At 38.3% G+C, this 13,062-nt stretch overlaps 1 protein-coding gene across 2 annotated transcripts; it reads left to right on the forward strand.

Moving 5' to 3' along the window:
* The first annotated feature begins 2,506 nt into the window (after positions 1-2,506).
* On the forward strand, positions 2,507-6,632 carry LOC122071392 (probable receptor-like protein kinase At2g42960). Of its 2 annotated transcripts, XM_042635738.1 has the most exons (9): positions 2,507-3,132; positions 3,529-3,628; positions 3,717-4,449; positions 4,553-4,657; positions 4,865-4,987; positions 5,130-5,300; positions 5,449-5,578; positions 5,716-5,925; positions 6,043-6,632. In XM_042635738.1, the coding sequence occupies exons 3-9, from the start codon at positions 3,824-3,826 to the stop codon at positions 6,178-6,180; spliced, it is 1,503 nt and encodes a 500-aa protein (XP_042491672.1). In that variant the 5' UTR covers positions 2,507-3,132; positions 3,529-3,628; positions 3,717-3,823; the 3' UTR covers positions 6,181-6,632. The 2 variants fall into 2 exon arrangements, with proteins under 2 accessions (XP_042491672.1, XP_042491671.1); XM_042635737.1 differs by lacking the exon at positions 3,529-3,628.
* Positions 6,633-13,062: the final 6,430 nt, after the last annotated feature.

Raw genomic sequence — 13,062 nt, forward strand, 5'->3', positions numbered from 1 at the left:
GGAAGTTCCTCTACTGAAATTCTAACTGTTTAAATTTTCAGTTGGTCAAAATTTTAGTAAATTGGCAAAAATACCCCTAAGAGCCGTTGGTATACTTAAACTTTGAAATGTTACTTGTCCAAGTCAAAGTCCTTCAATGACAATTAAAAACCTGATGAGCTCTAAGCCTATAAACAAATAAGATCAATTTGATTGTTAATTACTACAATATGAAAGAGGTTAAAGTAGGCACATCACACGCTATAATTGCTTAAAGAAGGATTTTGAAACATATTAGTATATTACCATGGGTCCCACTTAATATGGCTGTTGATTAGTCATTTCATAACCAATATGCTTATTGAATAGTGGGAATACTTAATAACTGGCCAAAAATATGAGGACATGGTTGGTATGACTAATGAGTTTTCCCTCTAATTAAGCTTGATCTATCTTGGCTAATCTCATTATATTGCACCCTTATAATTAACAATTATCATAACATTATTATGATGATGACCTTCGTTTTTTATATGATTTATTATTTGAGATGCATAAAATCGGTCTCTTAGTAGGTGGTTGCCATGTGGGAAGGGATCGAATTTGACACATGATCGGTTCAAGGCCACTTTGTAATCGTCGGTAAATTAATTCTCCATAACAAAAAGTCAGGGACTCTTCATGATAACAGTTTCTAAATAAGAATGCTCCACGATGGCAGTTATGGAAGGAGAACAAATCATTTCGTTAAAGAAAAAGATCGGTCCGCTAATAGGTGGTTGCCACGTGGGAAGGGATCAAATTTGATCCGTGATTGGTTCAAGGCCACTTAGGCTATGTTTGGTAGCCAAGAAAAGAAAAGAAAAGAAAAGCAAAAAGAATCTAGAAAAGAAAAGAAAAGAGAAGAGAAGAAATGGTGAGAAAATAAAAAAGAATATGTATGTTTGGTTACCAAGAGAAGAAAAGAAAAGAAAATAAAAAAATTCAAAAAATTTTGAATTTTATGAGAGAGATAGACACATAGGAAATCATTGTGTATTCATTCATTTTTGTCATATTATGTTTTCATATTTTCTTGTGTTTTTTGCAAGAAAATTTTTGAAGGAGCAAAAGAAAATTTCACAATTCCCAATAGGAATTTTGAATTTGAAAATGAGAATCTTCTCTTAGGTGAAGACATACTAAGTGCAAAGAAAAATGCTTAACCCAAGGAAAAAAAGTACAAAAAGTGTACTTTTTTTTTTTTTCTTCTCTTGGCTACCAAACACAGCCTTAGTAATTGTCAAAAATTTGATTCTCCACGACAAAAAATCAGGGACTCTCCATGATAACGATTTTCTAAATAAGAATGTTTCACAACAGCGGTTATGAAAGGAGGAAAAATCATTCCATTAAATGAAGGTCTACTTGTAAGTGGTTGCCACGTGGGAAGGGATTGAATTTGATCCATGATTGGTTAAACGCGACTTTGTAATTGTCAGTAAATTGATTCTCCATGATAAAAAAAATCAGGGACTCTCCATGATAACGGTTTCTAAATAAGAATGATCCACAATGGCAATTATGGAAGGATGACAAATCATTCTATTAAGGAAAAATATCCTCTCAAACGTCAACCATTTACCTTCTATGCATCCAACAGCTAGGACAATTTGGACACGCATCCCTAGGTTTGACGATGTGTTGGGATGCATATCTAAGTCATTCCAACCATTGGCTAAGTGGGCGGTAAATAGTTGGATGCCTGAGTTGTTGGAGAGGAGTTGGATCATTTTATTAATGGCTCTTAGGTGGAATGAGGTATGGTGGTCTTTACTCAATAAATAGGTGACGATTCGACTCTTTTCTCTCTTTGTTCATTTTCAAGTCCAAATTAGGTTATCGTACGAGAATCATTCTTGTACAGTGTTTGATCCACACTTGGATTCCACTCAAAATAAAAACCAAGCAAAAGAAGAGAGAAACTAAGTGGAGTCCAAGTGTGGATCAAACACCGTACGATAATCATTCTCGTACGAGGACATGATCCATACTCTTCCTTTTCGTATATCAGCAGGTCTTGTAATGTTTTGGCTCATGTAGTTGCTAAATGGGCTCTCTCTTACCTTGCAAAGAGTTTTTGGATCCCTCCTCTCCCTGGAGAGTTTAGAAATCTTGTTTCGCCCCTTTGCTCTGAATAGAAAATTCTATTCACACCAAACAAAAAAGAAGAAAAGAAAAGAAAAAGTGAATAATACCTAATATATGTAGGTCATTACTTCATACCAAGTTTATTACTCTTTCATTTCCAAACTCACACTGCTGTTGGTCCGAAATTCTGATTTAGGCATCAGGAGTCCAGCTCGGATTTATAATGCAACGAATCAAATTTGAAACTGCCAAAGCAATGGTGGAAGTGTAGAACTGTAACGATTCTAATGTCACAAAGGGTAATTTGGGCAATTAAGGGTAATTTAGTAAATGTGCCTAATCAGCATGCATAGATATGGTTTTCCCTTTGCTGTTGTTGCTCTTTAGTCTTGGGTATTCATGTTGACCACTCTCGCTCTAAACTCTCTCTTCATTTCCAGACCCAAAGTTTCAGACCTCCATCCTTTTTTTATTCTCTCTTCTTTTCATTATTGATCTTTCCCTACATTTTCTCTTGCAGACTATAAATGTGAACTCTGTTCTTTTTACTTTTATTTTACTGTTTCTCTCTCTCTCTCTCTCTCTCTCTCTCTCTCTGGTTGTCCTCCATTGCAAACCAAGCTTTCTTTCTGGCTTTTCAAGGTCCCTCATTCATCCACAAAGAAGAAACCCCACCGGCCATTTCACCAACCTCTGCTTTTTGTGCCTCTAAAGTTCTGAAAGGAGAGATTACTCTTCCTTTGCATCTATTGCTCTAAGATTTGATATTTGTCCGGCCTTAAGTGTGTTTTTCTTTTATATTTGCTTTTGTGTTTTGGCCCACCTTTGTTTCCGAATCCTCTACTTCTAAACTACTCATCTGCAAATTTTCATTTTTGGACTTCTGGGGTTGCGTTATTTCTTGTCGAATCTGCCTATCTTTGCCTGTCGACACTGTTGCTTGAAAAAGTTGAATAGTAGGCATGTTCTTGCTTCTGTGCGGTCTCAAAGCGGAAGATCAAGGGCTTTAGATCCCCTCTAATGGTATTTCTTTATTTATTTATTTGGTGGATTTACATCTCGTCTCGTCTTTGATGATTCAATGCTGTCCAATGTTTTGTTCTCACTTCTTTTAGAATTTTCTCTTTTTTCCTCTTATTTTTGGAGGAAAGGGTTCTGCGGTTTTGAATCTGTTTGTTCATCCTTTCTATGATGAAAATATTGTTGGGATTCGCTTAATTTGTTGAATGGCTGAAAACCCAAATTGGATTTGTTTATGATCATTGTTTTCTCAAGGAACATTGGATTTGAACTTCTGGAAGAGACGTATCAGATTCTCGTTCCTTTTTCATTTTCTTTTCTGAAGTGAGTTGAGTCAGAATTGTTTTTTTTATATTTAATGGGTACTTTGTATCTTCTTGGCTTTTTCATGGATTGAAGCGTGGGGATTAATACTGGATAATAAAGATGCCTCGAATATGATGGGTGACTTGTGTAATTAGTTCTACCTTGTTTTCCAAGGCATTTCAACATGGGAAATGTATGGGTTTACTTGTACTCTCAACTCTGAGAACTCACTCTAAAGTTTAGATCTATGAACTTATAGTACCCAGTTTTTGGCATTTCAGGTGAGGTTGGATCAGTGTTGCAGTCCATGACATTTACTGGACAGATCCTGTTTGCCCTTCATACAGGCACTATAACTATTCCGCCTTTTGTGTCTCGATAATTAAAAATGTCACCCGAAAGCTCTCTGAATACTCAATTGTCGAAGAAGTATTTGGGTCTGCAACTATGGGTTTGGATTTGTATTGCAGTTGGTGCATTTATCTTATTGGTTCTGTTTGTTCTATCTATATGGGTTACGTCTCGGAGGAAATCAAGGACCCTAGACTGGTTTTCTCTTTCTCAAATTCCCAGTGTCTCTAAGGAAATCAAAGTTGACAGGGTTGGAGGTCAGAATTTCCATGATCAAGGTCTTGTCCTTACAGTCCATGATAAGTCAAGTGACAAAGATTCAGAGAAGATGTTAGTTCATTTGGGTAGGAGCAAATCTAGCGAGGGAGATAACATCAGCCAGTGTAGCTCAGTTTATCAGCTTGAGAAAGGTTGTAGCTCACAGTCATGGGAAGAATCCCACAAGCAGCCTTCATATGGAATTGCATCGGCTTCTCCTTTAGTTGGTCTGCCTGAATTCTCGCATCTTGGTTGGGGTCACTGGTTTACTCTTAGGGATCTTGAATTTGCAACAAATCGCTTTGCAACGGAGAATGTTCTTGGGGAGGGTGGATATGGTATTGTTTACAAGGGCCGGTTGATGAATGGAACTGAGGTTGCAGTGAAGAAACTCCTTAACAATCTGTAAGAATACTCTCAAATGCTCTGTGACCAGCTAAAATTTGTTTCAACCATTCAATGATTATTCATTAGCCCTTTATTCTTATTCCCTGAATTGGATCTGTAGGGGTCAGGCAGAGAAGGAATTCAGGGTTGAAGTGGAAGCTATTGGCCATGTTCGACATAAGAATCTTGTGCGTCTTCTGGGATACTGTATAGAGGGAGTTCACAGGTGAGATTTATACATGTTTTTCCCTTCCTGTTGCCTTACTTTAATCACTGTTAATTGTGTAATCAAGGAAAAGTGGTTACTTACTCTTTATCTTTCATTTTTCATGCTATACACATAGATTTCCCTCCCTCCCTTTGGAATTCTTTTGTTTTTCAGTATGTCTTGCTAGTTTCTAATACTCTTGTACTTATCTATCATATCATAAAGAATGCTTGTGTATGAGTATGTGAACAATGGCAACTTAGAGCAGTGGCTTCATGGAGCTATGCGTCAACAGGGTTCCCTTAGTTGGGAAGATCGCATGAAGGTTATCCTTGGGACTGCTAAGGCGTAAGTCCATCTCCCATGTCAAATCTGTCCGTGGAACTATATTTCCATTTGTTTGTAAAGAGCAAAAAAAACACTAGTCCTGCTCTCATGCTTTAAACAATTTTCTGATATGATTTTCTGTTTGGGGTAAATGGATTTGCAGGCTTGCGTATCTGCATGAAGCAATAGAACCAAAAGTCGTTCATCGAGACATAAAATCAAGCAATATCTTGATTGATGAGGAATTCAATGCCAAGGTTTCTGACTTTGGATTGGCCAAACTTTTAGGTTCAGGAAAAAGTCACATCACTACCAGAGTAATGGGGACATTTGGGTGCGTCTACATTATTAACTTATTTTCCTTTTTTCATTGCTTCTTTGTATGTTTGGTTTGGAATATTATGTTCTTTGTTTTGAGATAATTGGAGATAATCTTTTGGTTGAATACTACTAAATGCCAGTTTATTGTGCATCTATTTAAGGTATGTGGCACCTGAATATGCAAATACTGGCTTGTTAAATGAAAAGAGTGATGTCTACAGTTTTGGTGTCCTGCTGCTAGAAGCAGTTACTGGTAGGGATCCTGTGGACTATGGTCGGCCTTCAATTGAGGTACTCCATTCTAAACTCCAATGGCTACTCAACTCATCCCCAATTTTTTTTTTTTTTTTTTCCCGTTACTGTTAAAAGAGACATGTTTAGTTTTTGTAAGGAAACCTAACATGTAACACTACCTATGCTTGTGGCAGGTCAATCTTGTTGAGTGGCTCAAGATGATGGTGGGAAATAGGAGAGCAGAGGAAGTTGTTGACCCAAACCTTGAAGTTAAACCCTCAACTCGGGCTCTAAAACGTGCCCTTCTGGTTGCACTGAGATGTGTTGATCCTGATTCAGAGAAAAGACCCAAAATGGGTCAGGTTGTTCGAATGCTTGAAGCTGATGAATTTCCATCTCGTGAGGTGCTGATCAAATCTTTATTCTACTTCTCTGTTTCTTATTAAAACAGTGTGGGTTCTTTTGACTTAAGAAGCTCGTTTCAATTTTGACATACTTGTACACATTTTTTATTTCGGCAGGATCGGAGAAACAGGAGGAGCCGAACAATTAGCATGGAAATTGAATCCATGAGGGAGAATTCTGGATCAACTGACATGGATAGCAAGGTAGGGGCAACAGAGAGTGATACATCCAAGAGATCTCATGGTCAGGACTGAGTGATATATTCTCCACCAAGGAGATTTGAACCATTCCTTAAATTAATTGAAAGTTACCATAGAGTATAGAGTTTGTTAAAAGAAATGCCTTGATAGAGCAGTCAGATTGAGGATTACCCTTCTGGTTTCTTAGAATGTTCTTGTTACAATCCAAAACAAATGAAGGATGTAGAGAATTGCCCTCCATTCTGGGATTTGTTGCAGTCCAGAAAAAAAAAAGAAATTCTTGTTGTATAGATATGTTTTCAGGGTTCAATGGGGTTTCCTGTCTTTTTCTATATGATTCTTTTTTGTTTTTAATCCTTTTTTTGCTCTCCTTTTTCTTTGTATTACAATTTATAGGCTGGTAAGACTCTTCATTAGCTCTATTTCTTTTGTCAACCTTTTTTTTCTCTTATGTATCAGTTGTTGAAATAATTTATTCCTTAAATCATTCCTTACTTTTTTATCTATTTTTGCAGTAATTGGTTGCTCTCCATGTGGTAGAATTATGCTTATTCCATTGTCTCTCCTAACCCTTTTTTCTATCTAATATCCTCCTTGTCTCTCTGTACCCAGCATGGTTAATTGTTTTCCTCCTACCTCTACTGTAGTTAGTAATTCAATGATTTCCCCCTATTGATCTTACCGGATGAACCCTTTTCTTTAAGTTGATCTTACTGGATGAGCCTTTCTCTTTATGGTCATGGTCCTGAACCCTTGAATCTTGATGATGGTTGGTGTTTTTCTAGAGAATAGTAGTAATAAGTGAAAGCTTGAAGGAAGTGAAGGCCAAAATCTGAAATGGGGTTTGTGTTTGATTTTTTTTTTTTTTTTTTCAATGAAACCAATGTCTCTGTGGGACCCATATGATTTGACTTCTGAGGATCTATGGATGATGTTGATTTCAGTGCAGTGTGAAGACAGGAAAGAGTGAGGGAAGAAAAGCGAAAGAGCGGTCAATTGGCCCATAGCCTCAGCTTTTTCCTTCTCCTTTCAAGTCATTTATCCTATCCAGTAATAATTCTGTTCTACTGAGTCTGAGAGAAGGAATGATTGTGAGAAACTAATGAGATTCGATCTTTTTTTTGTAGAAGAGATGAGATCATGAGACTGCCTGAGTGGGTCTGTAACGGTCATAACCTTTTGGGGTATTTCTTAATTTTTATTTTTGGTGGTCCTTCCAACACTCCAACTTGGTAGTATTGATGTCATCATATACAAAAAAAGGGCAGAGGGGGAACTGTAGATTGGGGTCTTATCACTGCACTTGCACGTGGCTGTTGTAATTGCGATGGCAAATGACAGGCCAGGTCACCTCATCACCCTCTTCTTTTCATGACTACTGCGCCGTACGGTTCATTGCTTTGTCTAATTACTAAAATATCACTGCTTAAAATTTCACCGTCTCGCATATCCATATCCCTGGCTTGTAAATTCCTGACTATTTGTGGTCCCCACACTCCCACACTGTAACGCCTCATGGCGGGAATAAATCACATAAATCTAGAAAAGACTTTGAATTCTGCAACCCGCTAAACCACTCTACCCAGAATTTCTGATTTTTGTGCACATGTACTTGGTCCCGAAATCCAGGATCGGAACTGGTCCAGCTCAGAATTCAAACAGATGACAATTGACATGGCATCATGGTTGGATTGGACTGAATCGGTCAAATGGGATAGGTATCAGCGTGTGAAAATCATCCGCAACTACTATACTAGTACAGTGAACACCGGTGGCTGAGAATCTTTTAAGGTGTATGTTTGGATATTCTTAACCGTCGGATATTCATTGTACTTCATCATTCACTGTAGACAATTTGGACCCGATATTAATCATGTTTGATCTTGATTCTTGACTGATGTTATATCATTGGATCGATGATTGTATGCATAATCGTGCATTCTCTTACCCTTGTAAGCAATTAGAAATATTTTCAACTTTGACCCTACTTTTTTCTCTTTCGGAGTAGTCTCTTTGAGATCGAAACTGTGATATTAGTGATTTAGTTCTTGAATGGTGAGTTTTCTCATCTTTGATAGTGGGGTTTGGTGTTAGTTCCTTTTCCTCCCCCCCTCCCCCATTGCTTATGTGATGTAATGGAGACTTTGTGGCTGTTTTCATTTGGTAAGTGAATTTGAATGTTTTAAGCAAGAGAAAAGGAGGGTTGGGATCGTGGTTTATACTAGTGTTTCATGTATCTTATTTTTCTCTTTCTTTTATGAAAAGACATTTGTATCTCTTGTTATGTGGAAAAGAAATATAAACACAGGATGCATTAGAGTAGGTCGTGATCCTTTTTATTTAATAACCTCTTACCAAACCTCTTTAAAAAAAACCCATATTAAAATAGGCCTACTAAAAGGTGCCACCACACATCATGGTTGGAAACTTGTGAAGGAGAAAGGGAGGGTCATGGTCAAAGCTATTATGAAAATGAACACGGGATCCTAATGCCTACCATTTAAAAACAAAATTATTTCGAGCCTTCGCCCAAAAGATATTAAGAAAGTTTGATTACAAGACAAAAAAGACATACTATCTGATTCTGATGGTTCTAACTACAATTTGTACCCCACATCAACAGAAAAATATCCATTAAAATGAACAATAAAATAGACTCTTCCCCTTCATCACAAATAGGACAATTCAAATTCACACTTGCTGAAATTTAGATAAAGGCAAAAGTTTTTCTTTCACCATGGGTGAAGAGAATCTAGCTCTTGGCACTATTCGAAGGGTCCTTAACCCCAACCCCCCAATTAAAAGAAGTCTGAAATGTCTTTGATACTATTTTAGGAGTTCTATCCAACCACCAGAAATCATGGATTAAGAGATTCTCTTTTCATCATTTTTTTTTTCTTCTTAGGTATGTTAACTTGGGTCTAACCTGCCTATTACTAGCATGGCCCGGCCTGACCCAACCTAGCACAACATTAGCCCAAAAAACCTATCCAGATGGCTGACTTACTGACTCAAACTCACTCAACCGTGGGCCCCATATGATGTCTTAACCCGTTTCAATCCCAAAACAAGTGCCTAGGAAAACAGGCCCTAAGTCCACTCTCTATATAAAGGAGAAATGAGCTCATAATGGGAGAGGGAGAGAAAAAAGGAGAAAGAGAAGGAGAAGAAGAGGGGTGCTTACCTTCCCACACCCCATTACCTTCCGTTTTGTTTTTTGGGTTATTGAAAAACTTGAGATTCCCCAGGTTGGAGGGGTACACCTCGATCTCGGTGACTTTCGATAGTCAGGATGGTGTGCATTGCACTCCCCCAAGTGTTTCTCGAGCTCAAAGTGAGCTACTCAAGCTCTGGTGAAATTTTAACCAAATAGGGAGGTTAGGGTTTAGATCATTCCTTCGTCATATCTCCCAAATGGCTTAGTGGAAATGTAAATAAATTAGCTTAAACAAAAGGTAGGAAGACCCCCCACAATCTTAACAAAACAAATCCCGACAATTGGGCCTGAGTCGGTAAACCCCCACAAAGTTGCTGGACTTTAAGGTAGGTCATTGACAGGAGTCCCATTGGTGGGTTAGAGTCAATCCGATAACCTGAATCTTATGACTTTTGGAACCTTAATAAGGCTCCACCCAGGCCATCAAATTCACGTAGTGTCCATCCGATGGTCTAAATCTAGTGACACTTCTGAACTGTCAAATGTGAAAGTTCTGATACTTTTTGGGGGAAACCCTCTCCTTGATGTTCTTGACACGTGTTAACACTTTTTTACCCTTGTACCTAGGATAGAGATTATCACAATTCGGTGAGACCTAGCGGAGTTTGAATCGGGTATCAAAATTGGAATTTTCACCCGTCCATCGATAGATGAGGTGAGTGGTGGTCTGACTTTCTTTTGGAGAGTTTTAAAATTATAGGATGTTTTAAACTGTAATCATGCTTAGTTAATCAATTGCGGGTATAATATATTTGAATTGTATAACATGTTTTATTGTATTTGAACTGTGTGTGTGATTTTGACTTTATAATAGGATTTGGTGTGACAGAGGTGGATTCTGGTACTGCGATCACCGTGTTGATGATTGCATCATGCATTGGTACGCATTAGAGTTAACTATGGTTGTGGATGCATGGTGTGATCGATGGTAATTCTGATACTGTGTACGTGATGGCCATACTTGGAAATGGGTATGCAGTCTGGCTGATGGTAATTCCATTACTGCATATCCCATACTCAACTATACGCATACTAGATAGTCTTGGACATGGATGGGATGTGACCGATGGTGATTTTGATATCATACTCCATATTACCTGTATCTTTATGAAAGACGTATAGCATATAGTGGTTAGGTTTCATTCCCTATGCTATGATCCCTTGCCAACAAGGAGTAAGGTGTTGGATAACCCAACCGTGGAATGTTCGATGAACCCTTATAGAATGTCATTTTCATGGTATGATGTGATTATTACCGGAGGTAGAAACTAGACCAACTTGGCTAATAGTAATTCCGGTGCCATGACTGTCAGAATGAGGTAATCAGGGGTTTTCTAGGTGATCAATGGTCACATTTCGGGACCAATAGGTTCCTAATCATGACTAGGGTTTGTATCGCTAGGTGACCAACGAGATATTTTCAGGACCAAAGATACAACCTAATACCTCGTAGTAGCATGAACCCGACTCAGTTGTATGCTAGGTGGTTAAAGTAAAACGGATTGCATCATCCTTGCATCATGGACTATGTGTATGTGCTTGCATAAACCCCATTCCTCACTGAGTTAGTTAAAGCTCACACCATGTGCGTGTTACTTTTTAGATGATGATGATGCAGGTACCATCATGCCACCAGGGCAGTGACATATGTTCCTCTATCGCTGAGTATGGTGGTGACTGTTAGACTCTAGAGCTTGAGGAGCATGATCCTGATTATGCTTATGATACATGTGAGTATGCTGCCCCTTGAGCCGAGAGCGAGACTACTGTCTTCTCTGATGGTGTATTTCTGGATGTTATATTTTGTGGGTTATTTATATGTATGTTTTGGAAAAAGTGGAAAAGAATAACTTATGTTATGTACTTATGTTATGTAATATATTTAACATTAGTTATTCCCCCAAATTGATTTACATGATTCCACTTATATTAACTTTGACTCCGCTGCTTATGATTCTAGATGGTTTAATTTGTACAGTGACTGTGATGGTTAAGATACTACTATCAAAGATCCTGGTAGAGATATAAGATGCGTAAATATCTTATTCACACCGTTAGTATCCTAGCAGGAGCGGGGTTTGACATATACCACTCGAAGCATTGCTCCTATTGGTGGATGGTCAAGTACTAGGGGTTGAAGCTATAGGAGGAGTTGGAGAATCCATAGAGGAAGAACACTTTGAGTCGTGAGGTTCAAGAGCTGTAAATTGAAGAGGAGGCAATGGGGGATGGTGCATCAACTTTCGACTTAGATCTATAGATGTGGACAAGAGAAGCGTAGATAGAGTTCAATGTGAGCATCTAGAAACTGAATTTTGAGAAATGGATGAGCTTTGAGGGCTTGAATTAGAATAATCAAATTTTTTTAGAGAATTTGGGCTAGTACGATTGAAAGAGCCAAATTAAAATTGAGATTTAGAATGAGCCAGATTGAGATTGAGAATTGAGAATTGAGAACTGAAGATGATTCTCCACCCTCCTCTTCTCTCTTCTTCTCCATTCTTCCTTTGGTTGAAACCCTCTTCTCGTCTCATCATCATCTCTCTAGCTCTCCTTTTTCTCATAAACTATAGCACCAACCTTTCTCCTCCTTCAACCCACCTTCAACAATGGTTGAAACCCTTCTCCTTCTTTAACCCACCTTCAACAATGGCCGAAACCCTTCTAATCAGACCCAGTTGCCACCATCCCCCCATCGGTTGTGTTCTTAGCCGAGAAACCTCCTCTGTCGGCTTTTGTTTGCTTCATCTTTTTCTTTGAGGGTGGTTGCTCTTGCTGCCAATTTGGTTGAAGGATCTTGAGATGGAAGATGGGTGAAAAGGGAATCCCTTCACCCACTACTTAAATGGATTTGGGTTTTTTTTAGGTTGAATAATCCATAAAGGTAAAATGGCTATTCATTCAACCACCGATCGTAGGCTAACACTATCAAGTTTCACATGGCTTCAAGCAAACTTTTCAAACTTTTGGGGTGTCAAGCACTCTAGCCATAGTACAGTGGGTATCCAAGTAATTAACCCTTTCTTTTGTATGGAAGAGATCTATTCATTTCGTGAAGGGCATGTGGATGGGTAATTATAATTCTCCATCAGCCATTGAGTGGATTTCAGCCACACTATCTTACACGATATGGATAGGGTCTTCCAGGTTAAATAATCTACTGTACAATTGGACTCCCTAGGAATGAATTCAATAAGCAATTCCTGAAATAAGAAGATTGATGGTTGATGTTTGAGATAATTTGGATTGGCAAAGGACATGAACTATTTGGACTTTCGATAACCTTGATGATGTCCTTAGAATAAAATTGCACCATGATAATGCTACCAAACTAGGAAATTTTTGAGATAGCAATAAGGACCTGACTATTGGAGTCCTTGATGATAATACCCAATTCACATTTTTGATGATCTGAACTCTAAGAAGCATCACTATTAATTTTAATGAACGGTGTAGAAGGGGAAACCATTTCACCAAAAGAGATGTGGGCAGAATGGAAAGAGATATCTTGGGAGCAATAGAGTTATAGGCTACAGAGAACTCTAGGTAGGCCTACTGAGACACCTGTATCACCTCTTCTAGTTTTCAAGATTCTTTTCGAATGTAATATCATTCTAAGTGCTTCATAGGGTCCACAAGATAAAAGTGCTCAGACTCACTACTTCTTCACCCGCCTTCTTATCGTGTCTTCTAAGCTCATGCCACCCCTCCATTCAATC

This window comes from Macadamia integrifolia, unplaced genomic scaffold (genome assembly GCF_013358625.1).
Source record: "Macadamia integrifolia cultivar HAES 741 unplaced genomic scaffold, SCU_Mint_v3 scaffold_216A, whole genome shotgun sequence".
Taxonomy (NCBI): Eukaryota; Viridiplantae; Streptophyta; class Magnoliopsida; order Proteales; family Proteaceae; genus Macadamia; species Macadamia integrifolia.